The sequence below is a fragment of the Puccinia triticina genome, chromosome 1A, assembly GCF_026914185.1.
Source record: "Puccinia triticina chromosome 1A, complete sequence".
NCBI classification, from domain to species: domain Eukaryota; kingdom Fungi; phylum Basidiomycota; class Pucciniomycetes; order Pucciniales; family Pucciniaceae; genus Puccinia; species Puccinia triticina.
The window spans coordinates 1187779-1207049 of record NC_070558.1 but is presented as its reverse complement, the minus strand read 5'-3'; the positions used below and the strand labels follow the sequence as shown (position 1 = coordinate 1207049).

At 45.2% G+C, this 19271-nt stretch overlaps 3 protein-coding genes across 3 annotated transcripts; 2 read left to right on the top strand and 1 right to left on the bottom strand.

Annotated features, from left to right (window-relative positions):
• Positions 1-4391: 4391 nt before the first annotated feature.
• PtA15_1A175 (uncharacterized protein) lies at positions 4392-6083 on the bottom strand (the record flags this gene model as incomplete). The annotated part of the gene is made up of 6 exons (XM_053165174.1): positions 4392-4581; positions 4664-4836; positions 4933-5220; positions 5302-5606; positions 5698-5861; positions 5977-6083. The coding sequence occupies 6 exons, from the start codon at positions 6081-6083 to the stop codon at positions 4392-4394; spliced, it is 1227 nt and encodes a 408-aa protein (XP_053016392.1).
• A 3941-nt stretch (positions 6084-10024) lies between these two features.
• PtA15_1A174 (uncharacterized protein) lies at positions 10025-12682 on the top strand (the record flags this gene model as incomplete). The annotated part of the gene is made up of 14 exons (XM_053165173.1): positions 10025-10120; positions 10195-10329; positions 10579-10647; positions 10728-10825; positions 10898-10914; positions 10998-11014; positions 11076-11120; positions 11254-11457; positions 11546-11779; positions 11880-11903; positions 11972-12048; positions 12133-12300; positions 12405-12484; positions 12609-12682. The coding sequence occupies 14 exons, from the start codon at positions 10025-10027 to the stop codon at positions 12680-12682; spliced, it is 1338 nt and encodes a 445-aa protein (XP_053016391.1).
• A 3311-nt stretch (positions 12683-15993) lies between these two features.
• Positions 15994-18579, top strand: PtA15_1A173 (uncharacterized protein; the record flags this gene model as incomplete). Its single annotated transcript, XM_053165172.1, has 10 exons — positions 15994-16347; positions 16437-16629; positions 16700-16824; positions 16893-16984; positions 17055-17174; positions 17253-17423; positions 17494-17809; positions 17873-18172; positions 18260-18374; positions 18449-18579. The coding sequence occupies 10 exons, from the start codon at positions 15994-15996 to the stop codon at positions 18577-18579; spliced, it is 1917 nt and encodes a 638-aa protein (XP_053016390.1).
• Between the last annotated feature and the right edge of the window lie 692 nt (positions 18580-19271).

Genomic DNA, 19271 nt, shown 5'->3' with positions numbered 1-19271 from the left:
TCTAATTGTTAATGCCTTGCAATGTGGTTGCAGTTACTGGGTAATTTTCAGATTTGTTAACCTGAAAGTGACCCAACGGATGTGTTTGCCCCTAGCTTAACTAAGCCTCTTGAACAGAGGGTCCCAAAGGGACCCTGCTTCCCTGTGGGACGCTCTCTGTAGGAGACTGCCCGGGTGCTTTAGGCCTAGCTGCTTTCCCTCTGAAACAACAGGACTTGTGTGAAGTTAGTGTTTGCCCAGTTGAGCTAGCCTAGCTAAACTCGCCCAGCCAGAACCTCAGGCTCACTTGACCCACAATTTTAGCCAACACCAAAAAATAAAATCAAGAAACTGCTGCCAGTTGACATGCAATATTACCAAGGCGCCTTGATGATATTGCATGTCAACTGGCAGCAGTTTCTTGAGTTTTTTTACAGTGCACCAAATGCAAATGTGGAGGAGGGCCCCAGGTGAGGAGGGGCATCATCTAGCTCTCCTAGCAAGCCTTGCGCGCCAATGGGCAACATTTGTGGTTAGGCATACTGGTTGATGCTGAAACTTGTGTTGCAGAATGATGGGAAGGGATTCAAGGCATGAGATTTGATCATATGTAAGCTATGTGGCAACTGCAGAGTAGGAGAGGTGGCATAGATCAATCAAATCATTGTTTGATTGTACTGATATGAAGTGAAAATAATCTTGTGGACGTGATGGTCATTTACATTTGCTCTTTATCTGATGAAGGGAGTAATAGTAATCTACATTTTTATATTTTTATAAGAATGAATAATATAATTGTTCCGATCTGCATCTTCCCAACAGATAGCGTGCAATGATCAGAACATTGACGAAAAACAAAAGCACTGAATTTTGCGATTAGGCTGGTCTTTTTTGGAGGAGGGAAATTCATGGATAAAATCTTGTACATCGAGCCAGTTGATGAAATAAAAAATTGAGATGCGAAGGCTGTATCAAGTCAGTCAATCCGACGAGTTGAGTGGTTACTCCAAACGTGATATAAAAAACAAGGGGTAGGGGTATTAACGGAGTATGGGTAGCCCAATGGAGAAGGTTCCAAACGGGATAGATGATTTTGGGTAGTGCTCCGGACGCGAAATTTGGAAAGATTGCCTGATTAGTTTTCAAGCCCATCGACCTAGCAGGGCCATTAATCTAAAAAAAGTGACAGAAGAAATCCAACTCATGAGACCAAGCCGAATAGTTTGCAAGCAGCGCCTGTATTGTCAGAAGTCGTGCTCACCCTGCGCCAGAAATCACGCATGTGATGTCAAAAGTTAACCTGCTATTACTGTGCTCTAATAGCAAAGTTTGATTGAAAATGAAATCATGAGCCAAAAGCTCTACGAGTCCCGTGTAAAGTAGTATTCCAGCGGAGAAAGAATCTAGACATCCTGATACAATCAAAGCGGTCGCGGAATTTGGGTTGTAGCTGGAAGAAAGGTAAGAAATAGAGATCTTTGGTGAGCATCTCGTCAGAAATCTGATTTTGGTATCTACCCACGTATTCCGTAGTCCTAAGCCTATTGACAAGCCAAGTGGAGTGACAAAGGAGTAGAGCAAGCTACCCCAGAGGGGTAGTCGTCTGAATCGTGACGGGAGTGTGAGTTGAGACAGCCTTGCGCCTAAGCCCAGACCCTCAAACATTTCTGAGAAAGGTATTGATGGCTTGTCATTAAGTTGTAACTATATAAATGATGCACTGTCTCAAAAAGACTTACGATGAAAAATGATAACTAAAAAAAAAGTGGTGAATTGCGCATTCACTGCAAGGGTTAGGCCAATCACAATGCTGTATAAATAATAGACTTGTCAGCAATTGTGAAGGCCTTTTTGACACCAATTGAATTCGAATATACCTATGAAAAATAACACCCAACTCCAAAATAGCGGCCCCTATGAGTTGGGAGCCAACTTCGGCGGTGGGCAAGCAAGTGGGAGTGGCGGCAGTTTCGTCACTCAGTTTATCTAAATTTGATTCCAGTCGATGATTTGTATCATGTGGTGCGCCAGAAGCTGAAGGCATATTGGATCCGTGTGCTGGTGATTGATCGGCACCAATGCCATGAGCGCAGTACTTGAGTCCTAAAGCTGCAAGGCGTGAAGTTCCTACTCGAATAGCCTGGAAGAGGGTGTAAGCTTGAGTCGGCCCCTTACTCAGGATACGCTTCACTTACAATGATCTCGATTATAAAAATTACAAAGATGGATGCTAGTGTTATACCCTGTGAAAAAGGATATAGTGACCATCCGACAGGCAGACATGGAGATGATAGCGCTTCATTCGCAGGGGCTAGGAGCTTCATGAATTGGAAAATTATAAGTTTCTTTGTGTCAAGGTAAGATATATTAAAAGCCAAAGAAAGATGATCTTACATGAATGAGTGCGGTTGCCAGTATGACCCCGCTTCCGAAATATTTGACCGCTTCGTATATCCAGGGGGAAACAGAAAAACGGTTGGATTGTCGGGTGAGGACTGGAAACAATGTTCCTAGCATTGAAGTGACAAGGATAATAAAAATGGCTGCAATGCGTAATGCGAGTCGGTCATTGAGCTACAGTTTGAAAATCAAGACAGGGTTGAAAGATTTGTCAGAAAAATCGGATGCTGTTAATGAGATATTCAATGATAATTTTACTTACAGGTGCAATGTTGCCTGTTTGAGCGATCACAGTATCGGAATGGAGAATCCAAGAGGGAGAAATCAGCAGGGAAGACTCTGAGCCTTGAAAGCAAAGTAACAGAGAGGAAGAAACGCGAAAGACTGACTGCACTCATCCTCAATACTTGCAGCACCCGTCGTAACGTTGTTCGATGACATGTTGATTTTACGACTTGGACCAATCTATAGATTTACTGAAGAAAAAAAACTCTATTCAAAGGTCTAAAAGGCTCGGAGTCGAGTTGAGGGATGGACGATAAATTGATTGGCTGCAGTGAAGAAGGTGGCTTAACCCTGACAACGCAACCAATCGGGGCTGCCCAAACACTCTTTGCGGATGGCCTCCTGCTCCGCCCAGTCACTCAGGGGAAGGATGAGGCACCTAGAGGTAACTGTGCGTGGTTGGTGTGTCGAGGACTCGAGACGGGCAGCCAAGCTGCATTGACCCTGAGGACCCCACCGGTGGTACAGGTTTTGTACTCCGATGCGCATACACGGGGACCGGAGTGGTATTTGACGCTGGTTTCATCGGGTCTGAGACATTCGCCAGGCCAGATTGCAACTTTACAACTGGATCCACTACCGCCTCCGTGGCCTTCCGTGGCGCTCTGTGAGTGGATGCCGGAAAGAGCGGCGGCGCAGCGAGGTGGCAGCTGTCTTTGCACTGCCTGCCTACCCGGCCGCTCTCCCAGTCTCCGTGCAGGTTTCTGCACCTGACACAGTCGGTGTCAGGCAAAGACAGGGCTCAACCTTTGAAGGAGCCTGTTTGGCCGACTGTGCCTAACTTACAGTCCCTCTCTTTGTGGAGGGGGGGAGGTCGGAGGTCGCTTCGCTCCCCCGAAGAGGAGGGAAATAACCGGGACAAGAGAGGAGGAGGTTCCTTCGACGTGTCAGATGGCTAGGCCTTTCTGATGACCCAGGAATCTCCTCCGAGCAGGTCAGAAACCTAGACTGAGATAGAAAAACGAGGCAACTGTTTGCAAACTTCAATTGCAGCTTGGTGGATTGAATTGCTTTCCTCCCCACGACGCGTGAATTGTTTGAAAAGTTGGAGCATCTCCTTCTGCTGGCGAATAAGGTCGGAATTACAATTTGTAGCAGTTCAATACCAATCAGCCTAGTTGGCCGATCCCCTCGGCCGGTACCCCCAGCGCAAATCTGAACGACGCTCCTCCCACTCGGAACGGGTATCCAGATAGGCCTGAGACCTCCCCTGCCATATTTTCCTTCTTTTATCTTACATTATCGTTCTTCTTCAGAGGCTTTCCACTTAAGCAGACATTTGCGTGAATTTACCACATCTCAATCAGGAATCCAGAATGCTAGTAAGCTACTGATCTTTGCTGTATTTGTGGGGCATGACGTTTCAAAGAAGTCCTTTGATTGATCTGAGTCTGTAATCGCTGTGGCCTTCAAGTAAACTGGTGGGTCATTTTGACCTGTACTTTGCAAGGAGCCCAGCTGCATGAAATCCGGCACTCACATAGGTATAATAGCCGGGAACTTATCACCAGATTGACATCAGGATAATACTTGTCTGAACAATGAGAGCAAAAACCGTCGCAAGTGGAAGAATGGCACGATCAAAAGGTGCTACAAACCGTCTTGCATGTGATCGCTTGGAATAAGGTTGGTCGGATGCCCAGAGTGACCCGACGAAAAGCTCGTTCACACGGAGAGTTTGCAATTTTGATAGGGTGATGAAAAACGACAAAGACATTTGGGAGCAACTATTGAACAAGGATTTCGCTGCCTCCATTGGAGTGTGCAAATTGTCCAACCTTCATGACACGATTAGTCCAGTCATCCAGCTTCTTCTTCAAGGCCTCGATCTGTTGTTTATTTAGTACTCGAGGTTGGACCCAGGTGATGCTAGCCGTTCCGGAAATCTGATCCAATGAACCTTTAATCAAACCCAAACTTAGATTTCAAAAGGTAAAGTCAATATCGCAAACATATCAGCATGGCGAATCACTGGAGTGACGAGCAAAAAAAACTGTACCTCAAAGCTTTCATGACCAAGTGTTCAACTTCATTAACCGGCAGTTTTGTTTCCGAAGCAATCACCCCAAATGGCATGATTCGGTCGGTGACACTCCTGCGGAATACTGCGTCGATAAGAGCCATCAAGCAAATTTTCTGCCTCAAGAATGGATAGGAGTTCTGAAGAATTGGCTAATCGCGTCAAATACGAAGGACGTGCGGATCAGGGCGATGTTCCAATCAAACCTTGAGGTCATAACCGAAACAGAAAGAACACTGCTGCCTTACTTCTTCCGGAAAACGGGGAGTCAGACTTTCAAAAATACCCAAGTTGCCTTCATTGAAAGCGAACAAAAGCGATCGGATCCACTCGAACGGGGTGCCCGTCAGACTCTCGAGGATTTGATGCTGCAATAGCTCTCCAAAGTTGTATATCGTATCGCCAAGAAGCGCAGCAAGTCCTAGGTCATGTGCACGTTGAATACGAGATTCGACATCTAGATCGGCATTGACATTGGGCAGACATGCCAAGTAGAGTAGCGAGGTTTTGTAATACGACGCATAAGCTGCTTCCCACTAAAAAGAGGTTTGGCATTTGAGTCAGAAATCAGCGTTGAATATCCATCTTAGCTCTCGTTTTGCAGGCATGAAGCAGACCTTGAAGTAATCAGCCGAGACTCGATAAAAGCCCGCACGAACGGAAGTATCAACACTGTCGAGTTTGTCGATTATCGCCCGACATTCGTCCATAGCACTCTCAGTCTCTTTTGTCTTTCCAAGCAACAGACAGAAGTGAGCAGCCGACATTCGCGCTAGAACATACGCCTCGGCATTCGTTTGAAGTGTGGCTTTAGCACTGGCTCCCGTAACTTTGATAGCTCCAGCGGGCTCCTCATCTTTCTTCTCGACCGGTTTCAACTTGTCCGCCAACTTGGATAAAAATTCTAATGCGTCATTTGCGTCTGTAAGACGAAACCGAGGAGAATGTGAGTGTTCGTGGATTCCACATTGGGGTGCAAGTTGTGAAAAGGGTCGATTAGAGAAGCAACCTACCTGTGAACCTCTGAGAAATCACCACGGCAATCTCCACCAGTTTCAGTGAGTTGATTTTATTTTCAAAATCGGTAATAAAATCGTTGTATAGGCGAATTTGAAATGGAAATGAACTTGGTAGGTTTAAGAACTCTTGGATGGCGATCGTAAGTTGGTACCATAATCTGCCACCCAATAGTAAAGAAAGTGTCAATTGCCCGCAAGCGTCTCCAGATGCGACTTGTTTTTCGGTACGGCCGGACTAAAATGAAGCAAATAGATAAGAGATAAACAGCTGACTTTCGTTGGTACAGGTCTGAGAAATTTTCGAGCATGGGTCGGAGATCCTCCGGGGCTTCATTGCGTAGTTGGGATACAAAGTCGATGGGCTCTGAATCAATGTCCATGATGCTGAGTGGTTTTTGGTGGATGATGACTGCTGCCTGGTTTGGATAGATTGACGTAATGGAGAGTGTGTGCGCTCAGGTGCGCACATGCCAGGCGCAAGGCGCGCAGCATATCCACTTGTGGCATCTCGCTGCGCAAGAGTGTTCGGTATGCTTCAGGCAAAATCCAACCGAGCACTTGATTCTCGTTGGGAACCATGCGAACTTACTAGTCCCACCTGAGACCATCCGCACCGGGCGCTAAGTTAGCCCGGATTAGGGCACTTAGTTCGACCCCGCAACCGCATCGGGTTGGATTAACCGGGGATCAACTTGACCCGGAGCTTGGTTTGGAGCTAGTGGGGTATAAATCTAGCCCCCACTACACGGCGGGGGTACTTCCTGCCCCGCCCGTTTGTGGAACCGACGAGAGGAGGGTAATCCGTGGGACCGACGAGGATTGGCTCGGTAACCCCTCGGTAAGCTCGTCGGTTCCACGAAACGCTTTTTTTCCACGTGGAACCGATGGGCTTCACACTTTTTCCCGTCGGTTCCACGATGTGCCTTCCTGGCACGCGTGGAGACCACGTCAGCTCATTGCTCACGTCGGTTCCACGGCTTTTTCTTTTTTTTTTACTTCCAGCCAAGACCACCTCAGGCTGGTCCTGAGGTTTTGAAAGTCCGACAAAACTTTTTTTTGAATAGAGGAAAAAAAAAAATCAAAAAAAAACTTGAAAAAAAAACCTATCGCAAACCCAATCGCAAACCATTGTTTGGGGGGTTGATACTTTGTAAAGCAGCCATATGTGACAATGTAAAATAGTCGAGTTGTATGGCAATGCCACTACGAGCTCCAAGCCTGGTTGTGGGTTGGAGTCCCATGAGCAATACTTTTGAATGAGGTGCGCTTCTGCTGTATTTTTCACTGGCCTGCCTACGTGGCCACGTGGATTCCACGGGTACGCATCTGTAAGTATCCGTGGAATCCTCGGGGCCATCACGAGGTGCCCCTGTGATCCACTTGGTGGAGACCCCGTGAACGTGTGGACCAACAGCCGCTGGTCCGACCTCGCACGCGGCTACCACGTGGACTCCTCGTGGATTCCACGGGATATCCTTGTGGAAGGACTCCCCGGGTGTAGTCCTCGGACTAACCTATAAAATGAATATGCATCATGCTCAATGGCATGAACTCTATGTGTTTAGGTGCCAAACACATACCATACAGGCACCTAATCACATAATCTCCGATAGCCTCGGACCTCCCAATCTACGTCGATGCGGTCGGCCACTCGGATTAGCTTAGTCCGACCGTAATCTGAGCTAGTTAGTCCAGACTAACTTAGCAACGGATGCGGATGCTCTGAGGCTTTGCCGGAGGGACTTGTGCCCTATCAGCAATTCTTGCGTGAGAATTTCGGATAAGTGATCCACAAAATTGTTTGCCACTCCTGCAGTTCTCATCCTCTGTTCTTGAAACTCATTTTTCCTGAAGCGCTTCCTTGTCCCCTTATTTTCTACATTTCTTCCATTGCTTGTATCTTTGCTCCAATGTTTTCATAAAAATATTTGTAAAATGTCAAATAAAAGGAAAATAACCATCATATCCCACTTAGCACCAAAAACACAACCGTTTCAAGTGTTGATACAGGCTAGTTCTTGCTCTCCGTAAAAAGGGTGCATGTAAGTGATATCATGTTGTATCAGATCTGCCAATTGCACACGGGCTTTGTTGTTTAGTGATCCGCTCCAAACCTGGGATATCATGTTTTGCAAAGTTTTCAAAAAAATAAAAATAAGCATGAAGAAGAGGAGGTAATGGTCCCAAACTGTATCAGGAGATAGACAAGATGCAGGCCTATTGTGCATTAAATTTTTAAAGCGGTAGAATTTATCTAGGTTGAGTTCTGGGCACTCAAAGTTGAGTACCACCAAAACTCGGAATAGTCTCACGCAAGAATTCCTGATAGGGCGTAAGTCCCTTGGGCAAAGCCTCAGACGGGGGAGTGACTTAGTTAAGCTCAGGGACCATGGCCTGGGGGTGTCCAGCCAGCACATCCTACAAATCACACAAACTTAACACAAGTCCCTGCCTCACACCTACGCTTGGGGGGGACTTGCACCTAAAGTCGGCTTACGAGGGGGAGAGCTACTAGCCAAATGGCTGGGAGGTGATCTCATCCCCATATATTCTGCGCAAGCTCTTGGATAAACATCTGGCCCTTGGCACCATTAGAAGCGCAAGGCTTTGTGCATACTTCACACCACTTGAAAACTCTGAATAGCTCCATCCCCTCACAAGAATCATCCTGTAAAGAAAATACCATTGTAAACAGTCCGACCTTTTCAGGACCGGATATCCCAGCAGACATGCCTGGTGCAAGTACATACGTACCTTGCAACTGGGTAACAATTCAGAAAACAGAGACTATCAATTTAACAATGACCTATCTGGCCCCATGAGTCACTGAACCGTGAGAGGGTGCGTGAACCGATGATCCAAACGGTTCGCCAGCTGTCAATCTCTACCAGGCAAAATGCTGGGACATGGCTGACTAGCAATCACAAGCAACTGTTTATTTCAAGCCAAACCACCCCCAAAAAATATGAAACAATGCCTGAGAAGCAAGGCTACAAGTTGTTCTCCTCAGAACTTCATGAAAGGCAGTTGTTTTTGTTTAAAAAGCTGTTTATTCCAAAAAAGAAGAAATTCATGTAAATTTCTCAAAGTGCTCAGGCCACGCGGCCAGCTTTGGGCGTAAGCCTCTCCTATGGAGAGTCCCTTCGGGACCCCCGTTCAAGAGGCTTTGTTAAGCTTGCAAATCACATTGCAACAGGGATTGGAAGATAATCCGTAAGATCCTTCCTCACTAAAAGAGCTGAAGGCCAGACTACTTCCTCTAAGTTCATCTTTTTGACCCTCATTTGCTAGACTATTCGTCCTGCTCAATCACGTACTCGCAACTTTTAAATAATGTCACACATAATTCAACCTCTCGATATTACGATGTCATTCTGAATCAAGGAGATAGATTGAAGATAATTGAAAATATGTAGTACATCGATTGGGGGGCTTTTGCCATCATGGAGATCTAAAACAGAATAAATTCATTCAGAGATGAATTCAAGTGAGGTTTGTCTCAAAAAATTATCCCCCAATAGTCCCTTCCTCTGATCGGCGCAATGAGACACGTGGTTTATCACTCTGCCCGGGATGGGATGTGGTTGGGTAACTTAGGGAAACCATGATCCTGAGGGTGACATTGGAAATTAATCTGGGGGAGGGGGATAAGTAGGATTCCGTGATCGGAAACCAGTCATTAAAAACCCTAGTTTAGCGCTGACCTCGCGTGCATCGCTGGTGAGACTGGTCTCAGCTCTAGTGTTAGGATTGAAGGTACATAAATGAAAATATGTAAGAGTCTTCAACAATTTCTGGGTTTCGCGGAGGTTAAGCAAAAGGAACGGACATGTCGGGGCCAGTCGGCAAGATCGCTGCTACACACCACATACTTCTCATGATAATGAGAAATGAAGGGAGAGCACTCAAGCCGAGTGGGTGCATACATGCTTGACAGGGAGATACAACTCCGGCAGACTGCGAATGGTTCCATCCAAGGTCGATAACACCCTATCTTATCGAGAAACCTGATGGAAACTCCCGCAAGTAGGCTCTATTCTATCTCGCGATCACACGGATTGGTGCACAGTCGAAGCTGCTTATCACGAAAGACAAAATCTTCAACACGTAGGAGTGATTTTAGTCTGCGCTTAAATACTCTATTTAGGCAAGTAGTTCCAACCTCATGCCTTCAGTGATACAAGCTATTCTGCATTGAATTTACATCAAGAATAGCTGGTGGAACTCTTATAATACGGATTGGATCTCCTTCTGATTTGATTTTGAATTCTAAGAAAGCATCCTTTCCCCCTCTTGACCTCCAAGTTTTTCTTTTCTTGACATGTCTCTTAGCGGCACATTCCTAATTATTTTAGCTATCATTCAATATGTTCAAGTGATCGCTGGATCCCCGACATCGAATAATTCATTGCAAAATGTAAGCCTAACATGAATTCTTCGAGGAAAACAAACATATTTTTGCAAGCTGACAATGAAATGAATTCAAAAAAGGGCCTAAACATCACTTCTGAAGAGGACACAAAAGTGTTATGCAAACCTCGGCCGTTGGAACCGCCACTATGGTCAGAGTTCGGTATGAACTCTCATTTGTACAACTATCCAAACGGTACAATCTTAAACTTGCAGGTCAGATATTTTCATCCGTTTGTCTGCGTATAATGGCCTGAAGTATGTATTTAGGCCCTGTTTTTGCCTCATAACTGAGCATCATGAACAATGTTTTGTGTGACATGTGAAAATGTCTATCACAAAATTTAAGGTTTCACGAAGATTTCACTGGACTTCTTCACATTCAGCACACTTTAACTATGCCACAAACATACAAGGCCTCTTAATTGACCAAATCAAACACTGATAAGATGTTTCTGATGGTAGCAATATGCTTCGCAAGTTGGCGCGTTGGATTTCGAATGTGGGATAGGCAAAGTATGCAATGCAGGTCAAGTACGCAAATTTTGAATTCAGTTACTCTGGGAGGTACATTAGCGAAGATCAGTCACTCAAGACGTTTTAAATATACATAGTTGTGCGAAAATGTCTATGGTCGGGATTGGTATGCGTTAGTGGCAGCACAAAATTGGAACAATTTTGTCAACATCCTTTTTCAAGCCAGCGGTGATGCGTGAGTTTATCTACTCTTAGTAATTTTTCCTCAAAACTTTTGATGGGGCTGATGCATCGAATGTTCCATCAGGTTTGACTCAGCTGCTGGTACATATAGTCTAACTGGTACCATCTTCATTTGCTGAAAGGAAACTTAATCCTTTCTGCTTTATTTTTGGTTGCGGCTGTAGATATACTTCCAACCATGGTCAGTCTTCATAATCTTACAGTCAGATTTGGTGCTGACGTGAATTAAATTTTGTGTCAAGTTGGTGGATCTCGAAAAGGACCCCACAAGAACTCCCAGGCACGTGGTGAGTCGGAAGTCCCATCTCTGATTCAAACATTGGATTATATTAGCATCAGCTTTCTTTGCGAAAGCGATTGAAGCCGTGAAGAGGAAATTCACCCGGGTGGTTATGCTGATCTTGTATCTTTTGAAACCAGACCGCTTGGTTATCACTTGTATCTAATTGGATCAGCTCTTTTCCTTCTTCCCTTTTCAAATCGTACGGACCTATTGCAGGTACAATATGGTCTTGGGGACAAATTTCATGGTTGGGTTTAGTTATGACTTTGTATCAACTTGGTGCCTTTGGCTGGGTGGAAACTTTGATGATTGTTGGAAATGGAGAAGACCGCTTTACTCGGGTAAGTTAGACTTCTCGTTTCAACTTGCTAACCGGTATTCTAAACCGGGACCTGAATCATCTTTGTAAATCGTTGGTTGGTTTGAAAGTCCTCCTCCATATCATGGGTTTTAGGGCAAGCTCAACATGCGGTACAAGGGATACTCACGAACATCACCGAAGAAGTAATTCAAGCTGGAATTAGCACCCAAAAAGGCCTCGCAAGCATAAATCAAGACGGAATATTCCTCTCAGAGACGCCAGTCATTGATCGAGAAACTGTGCAAAAAGAATACGAAAGAATGATAAAGTTGAAAACCTTGGTTAAGATTTGGAGAGAACAGGTTAGTCGATAATATAATTTGATGTGTTTTAAATTTCGTACCCCGAAGAATCCCCCAAGGAGGATGTAAAATGTTCACTTTCGAATCAAAAAATTTGCAGAATGTATTTATCATCCGAGGAGCAGTGAGTGTATAAGCATCAATCTGGCGCTATGATCACAACTTCATACTAATTCAAAACTGATACGCTAGGATCCTTGCACGCAAGAAGGGCCCAATGGCGCATACGATGATCCAAACCGACTTTCGTATTGCGGGAAAGACTCCATGTTCGTTCAGTTCGTATTGGAATGAAAAAGATCCCACAAAAGCGTATTTGAACTGATTTTTTATAATATTACAAATTGTTTAAGTATGATGAGTATCGTCCGGGGTGATAAAGGGGATGGATTTGATCCTACTATCTTCCGGGCTCCTTTGGTCGAGGCCAAATATGGATTCACAACCGAGTATCTTACGACTGTATCTTGGGAATGCCAGAAGAAGTATGGTGCTTTTGAGTTTGATCCCCATGTTTGCAGGTTTGTTGAGGTTTCTCACCTGCCGAATACCTTTCCTGTAGCTTTAAAATTGTTTCTTTGAAGCTGATCCTGTACTTTTATCGGCTTTCCATGTGATCATACAGGAATATGACCACTGTTCACAACCTGCAGATGAAAGATGACTGCTCGGTGAATCTACCAGTGTGCGATTGCACGACGACAGGTAAGTTAGCAACCAATTACAATATTCTGCGGGATTTTTGTTCTTTTTACGAGGCGTCATCATGGGGAAGTGTCTTGGAATAGCAAAAACAGCTGATTCTCTGACATTTCCTCTGAATTCCTAGATATCAGGTCCGCTCTACGAAAAGGTATCTCAATTACAAAAGCGTGCCGAGATATTAATGGGTTGCCCATCTGAGTCGATCAAAAGAAGCAAAAACCTGCTGAAAGCACGGCTTGAGGAAAACCACATGCAGTTCCCGCCCCCAGATATCCCCACAGATAATCATTTTAGCTAATTAGATCATCAACACTCTTCCCCGTCCTGGTTGTTGTCAGACTCAAAAGTTAGGCCTCCATCTGGTCTGGTCCGCTCTAGATGTATATTATTTGAGCTTCTATGGAATTAGACAAGTTTTTTTCCGTCTGAAGAGGTGTGCCTGCATCACATACTCATTGAATTATAATCTAAAAAACAAATGTGTAACACCTTAAGCCTCTGCGAGTCTCAGTTGGCCCTCACTCTTTACTTTCCACTTGAGTTCTCTGAACTTCAATTCCCAGGGCTATCAGGGATTCAAATTTCATTATTGAAGGTCCTGGGTGCGCGGGTACGGGGTGGGCGTACCTAGGCGCGCCATGAGAGGTGGCGCCAACAACCAGAATCAGGTGTCAAAACCAAACTTAACACAAGTGTACCCTCCTCGGGGGAGCGTAGCGACCTCTGAAGGAGGGACTTGCCTCTAAAGTTGCATGTCTGGCCCTACAGGATTGAGAGCAATGGCAGGGACTGGAGGATGCGACACTCCCCCATTTTCCCCAATATCACCCTCTAGACTTCCAATTCTCTCCTTGCCTTTGGCACCATTTCAATCACCAGCTTCTTAGCTTATTTTCCCCCACTTCAAACTCCACCGTATCCATCCCCCCTGGTAGGAAATGTCCTGTAAATGTTGTTACATGGTGGATTTCTGTACCCAATCCCCCCCTTTGAGCCCGCCCGGGCTCAGGGAATTTCAAATTTTGAGCCCAAAAACCGCTGGATCACCACTCCAGAACCACTTGACAGTAGGTGGAGTGGGATAGTAATTATGTGTGTCAGCTAGGTGTGAAATGGAAGCTGAGATTGCAGGCTACAAGTCTGTCTACTCAGATTTTTTTAAACTAAAAACTACATTTTTAAAAAGATTTTGAAAATAAAAATTTGTGTTTTTTTGCCAGAAATTCTTGAGTCTGTAGGGCCAATGGTGTGACTTTTGAGGTAAGCCTCTCCTTTGGAGACGCTTCACGCCTCCTTGGAGAGAAAACTTGGCTAAGTCCCTCAATTGGATGCGCGCAAACGCTGTTGCAAAGCAACCCTCCAAAGGAGGGACTTACACCCTACCTTGCAAAACAGTAGGCAGCAGAAGGGTGTTTTGGAAGTTTTGTTATGTTTTGTTCTGTAGCAGCTACACAAATGTACTTGAGGCCAAGTGAGCTACATCAAAAGATGTGCAAGAAGCATGGCTCTCTGCTCACATTATTTTTACATTTTCAACACCCAAACCTGATTTTTAAATAATTATCCAACACAAGACATCTAACTGCCTTCTTGCAAGTGCTAGCAGATGTTTTAGTGCATGTTTTTCTGAAACCTGACAGCTGAACACCACCTTCTTGATAATCACACGCATTGGGTTGCACATTTGTATTGGTCTGTCAGACTCAAGGGATGTTGTACATAAGTCCATCTTTGGAATGTGTCAAAGTATGGATTTACCCAAGCAACGTTGTAACAGCCAGCGGTTTTTTGTGCCGCTGCGCTAACCGCTATTTGTTTTCCCTGGAAAAATTGAAGGATTTTAGCGCGTTAAAAAAAGCAGTCATGTAGCGCTGAACCGCTGCGCTTCAGCGGTAGCGCAGCAGTTCGAAAAAAATGAAAGAAAATGGTTTAAATCATGTTAAAAGAGGTTTGACATGAAATTAGATAATGTAGCAGATAGCGGAGCGCAGCGGATTTCTGCTTCTGCTGCGCTATTGCTAATTGCCCCGGGTGGGTAGCGGTCAACCGCTGCACGTAGCAAGTAGCACAGCAGTTTTTTCAACAGCTTCCGCTACATGCCTCTGGGAAGTAGCGGGATGACTGCTTTTTTTAGCGCAGCACAGCGGTTACAACATTGACCCAAGGACCTGTTTTAAGAGCGCTCACAAATTCCTGATTTCCCTTTTCAGATTCAAAGGTGGAAATAGAGCACCACTGCCTCAGGGAGGTGGCAGGTGGAAGGGCAGATGTAGGCGGACAAATCTGTCTCCTCAGATTTTTAATACCTTTTACCTGAGTCAAGATATAAACAGTTGAATTTTTTGAAAATTTTCCCCAGCCAAATGAGATTTCTGCTGCCTACTGTTTTGCAAGGTAGGGCATAAAGTCCCTCCTTTGGAGGGTCGCTTTGCAACAGCGCTCGCGCACCTCCGATCGAGGGACTTAGCTAAGTTCGCTCGGAGAGGGTCGTGTCGAAACTTGAATTCAAGTTCGAAGTTGACACATCTGCGAACTTAACACAAGTCCCTCCCTGTGCTCGCGGGGCGCGAGCACCCTCCCGCTTGCGGGAGGGACTTGTGCCTAATGTCCAACATTTGGCTTGAGGCTGCCCAGCCAAATGTTGAAAAATGCCTCCTAACCCAAATATCACCATATACCCCTCTGATTTATTCACAGCCTCTGGTACCATTGGAATCCTCTTTCATTTCTACATAATCTCAGCGGTCCAAAACAACACCTACCGCCTTCCCCTAATAAAAAAATTAATGTAAAAATTCCACCTGAGAGCCTATCCGGCCTGATGTAGACCGGATCACCCATCCGGCCTAAACACATGAAGATAAGGTTAGACATCAGACGTCAATACCCTTTTATGTGTATAACTGCCGCAAGCCACCTAAATTCTGTATTGATGAGAGACCTGTCATTCTTAAGTCAATACTGAAAAAACCCGTGAGAGTGTGTCCGACCTTGACCTTTGGATGATCCAATGGCTTCATTGCATAGCTCAAGACAACCCCTCACAGGAATGGCCGCTGAGCGGCGAGTTTGGGACAAATTTAATTGAAAAAATATGTACAAAAAAGCTGAGAAGCAGGGACAACATGGTATAGGAGGCTTTGAATTTTGTGCTGAGAGAAATGAGTAAAAGAGATGTAAACACAGAAATCATGATTTTCCGTGTAAATATCTCTCAGCCTCAGGCGAAGATTGGGACATTAGTCCTAAGCCTCTCCTTCGGAGACGCTTCGCGCCTCCTCGGAGAGGCTTAGTTAAGCTCGACACATCCGCAGCTGCCAGCCAGGCTCGAGTTACCACAAGAACTGCGGTGTCGATCTGTGAGAGGATGCTTGTATGAGATTTGAGAAGATGCTTATATCAAATCAGGCCTTTGACCTGTTGCTCACTCTTGGCCAACGGTCAACATAACCTGTCGACAGCTTCGAACGGATTTCCTCACAACCGGCCACATCACAACAAATATAAATATGTCTTCCGAACCAGAGGACCACGGTGTGATCGAGTATGGCTCCGAAGTCTTAAGGCCCTGCGGCCACAGTGAATCGAACCAAACCGAGGCAAAGAGTGCTCAATCTGCTTCATCTCGGGCGGGGCCTTCCTCGAACTATTCACCACCGATCAGCCCCGAGGATGAGGAGGAACAGGAAGACGGACAAGACACTGGACTGGCTGGTGGCTCTGCGGGCCCCTCAACTAAGAAAAAGAAGAAAAAATCAAAGGGAAAGGCATCATCTAAGAATGCGTTGGAGGTCCCAGCCGATGATGGATCTCTTATTGAAGATCACTCTACTTCTGAGTCACACAAAATGATAATCGAACAAGTCAGCTCTTTCAGTTCCCTGCCCCGGCTTCTGCATTTTTTTTAAATCAGCAATGTTGACGGATTACTCTTGTTCTCCTTTGAATCTAGATCCGGGCTCAAAACGGTGACGAGGTTGCCGATCGCATCGGTGCTCTCGGCCCAAAAGAATTGGGGAAGATGATGGATCAAATCCGACTCCTAGAATTGATGGATGGCAAGAGTGGAGGTTCTCGTAAAAACAACAAAGATATGGCCGATCACAAGTTTTGGGCAACTCAACCTGTCAGGCGTCTTGACGAGCGTACGGGCGTTCTTTTGCCATATGCACAAAAGCTAATCTGAACTAATCTCCGTATGTCAAATTTACCCAGAGGATTCGAATTTTGAGGAAGGTGAAATCGAACCTAGCAAATCAGAGGAAGAAATCCGAAAGAACCCTCTGGCCCTCCCTGATGGATACGAGTGGTGTACTCTTGACTTAGGCGATGAGACGCAAGTAGGTCTTTGGCAAATTCACGCACCAGTTCCTATCGCCCCGCTAATTGAATCACATCTTGGTCTTAGCTACGAGAGCTGTATGAGCTGTTGACTGTAAACTACGTCGAAGATGACGATGCCATGTTCAGATTTGATTATACTGCGCCTTTTATTGAGTGGTAAGTCTTCAATATTCCGTACTCTACAGATTGCTTAATGCAAATTAACTATCACCATCATCATCGATAGGGCTCTGAGACCTCCCGGCTTTGTGCAAGATTGGCATGCCGGAGTTCGAGTGGCTTCTGGAAAGCGGAGATTAATAGCTTTTATTGCTGGGATTCCTATGAATCTACAAGTCCGATCTGCGTAAATACCGTTTCCCCTTCTGCAGTCTCTCAATCCGCACTCTGATGAGAAACTTCATTATTACTTACGTCTCCATAGTCGCAAAGCCTGTTCCGAAATCAATTTCCTCTGTATTCACAAGAAGCTGCGATCGAAACGTTTAGCACCGGTCCTCATCAAAGAAATCACTCGAAGATGCAACATGCAAGGCGTATTCCAAGCTATTTACACCGCCGGAATTTTTCTTCCTACACCCATCTCCCGTTGCCAGTATGTGTATTCTAACAAAAACGAACAGCAGTCACGACAATCTGATGCCTCCGCCTCCTTAATGGATTAGATATTATCACCGGAATCTAAACCCGGCCAAACTCATAGCGACTGGCTTTTCCCCACAACCAAGAGGAGTATCTGTTGCCCGACTTAAGCGAATGTATGACTGCCCCACTCAACCTCAAATACCCGGCTTTCGCGAAATTGAAGAAAAAGATGTCGATGCTGTCGCCGTCTTGCTCAGGCGATACATGAGCCGTTTCGACTTGATTCCAGTTATGTCTGATGATGAAGTTCGCCATAACTTTATCAGTGGCAAGGGCACTGGGCCGGTGGTAAATGGGAGAAGAAATCAACAAGTCACATGGACTTTTGTGGTTGAGGTAAACAATTTCTTCATCTGTATTGGCATTAGAATCGCTGACTCGACTTATTGGTGAATTAAGAATCCGACAACTCACTTAATTACCGATATGGTCTCGTTTTATCATTTGCCATCGACGGCTATGAAATGTACTCCTCACCAAACCATCGATGCGGCGTACCTCTTCTACTACGCTACCACTGCAGCCTCATCCTGTGCCCATCTAGGTCAGCCAACTGAGCCCCAAGAAGAACCTAGCCAAATGGCCCTGGCCGAACTCAGTGAACTGCCTAACTGGTCAGGAGAGACTCCCGAGGCACGTCAAATGTTGAAGAAGCGCTTGATCAGTTTGATAGGGGATGCTCTGACAATGGCTCAACAGGCAAGTACCCTCGCCTCTCAGCGCGACTGATAAATAATCTCTCGGCGTATGATCGACTTATAAAAATCTTTTTATTGTTTCTAAAAGGCCAACTTTGATGTGTTTAACGCATTGACGTTGATGGACAACTCATTGTTTGTCAAGGAGCTACAGTTCGGCGCCGGCGATGGATACCTGCATTATTATCTCTATAACTGGAAAGGTGTGTAACAGATAATGAAAGCCTTTCTTATAAACACTACAACTTCTGACCTTTCCAATTATTCTGATTTGTAGTTCATCAAATTCGTGGTGGGGTCCCTGGGGAACCTGGCTCTGAAGAGGCCGCCTCACAGGCAACCACTTTGGGAAAACAATCGATTGAGGCACCGGGAGTTGGCAGTGGCATAGGGGTGGTAATGTTGTAAACCAGTACATATGCATTTAAATTGGCAACTCTCAATGCTTTAGCTTATGGATTTACCTGCTGTTAAGATAACCCCGCTTATTCTCGACGAATGTAAACAAACAGTAAAGCAGAAATATAAGAAAACACTTTTGGCAGTTTTATGGTTTTTGCTTCATGATGTGTTATGCTTCAGATTACAAGTAGTTGTCCCCCCTTTTACCCTAACTTCTACAATGCTCAGGATTGCTGGTTACATATCATATGTAATCTGCTTGGCCTAAAACCAGGTAAGATGATGATGTTGGTTGACTTGACTGACAACCTGCAAAATCAACATTCAATGTGTAGGTGCTGTAGCTTGGCCATTTGAGGAGCTACAAAATGAAGTCTTTGACTCTGCGAGGAGCTGCAGAGTCAGATCTGCAGCCTCTGGGACTAAATTCCCCTCAAAATTCTGCTTTACAGGCTGTAGGTCTGGATCTGTAGGGGGCTACAGAACCAAAGGGATGTACAGTGGGTTGGAAGAAGTTCTAGACACCACATTTTTCATTACAGAAGCTCAGTCCATAGAGCAGAATTCATGAGATTGGCTAGAGCCTTCATATAGGGTCAGCCTAAATGCACTCCAAACTTTTACTTTGTGCACTCCACATTTTTGGCTTTGGGGGGCCAGCACTCCAAAAAAGTTGGAGTGCCTTGATTTTGTACTCC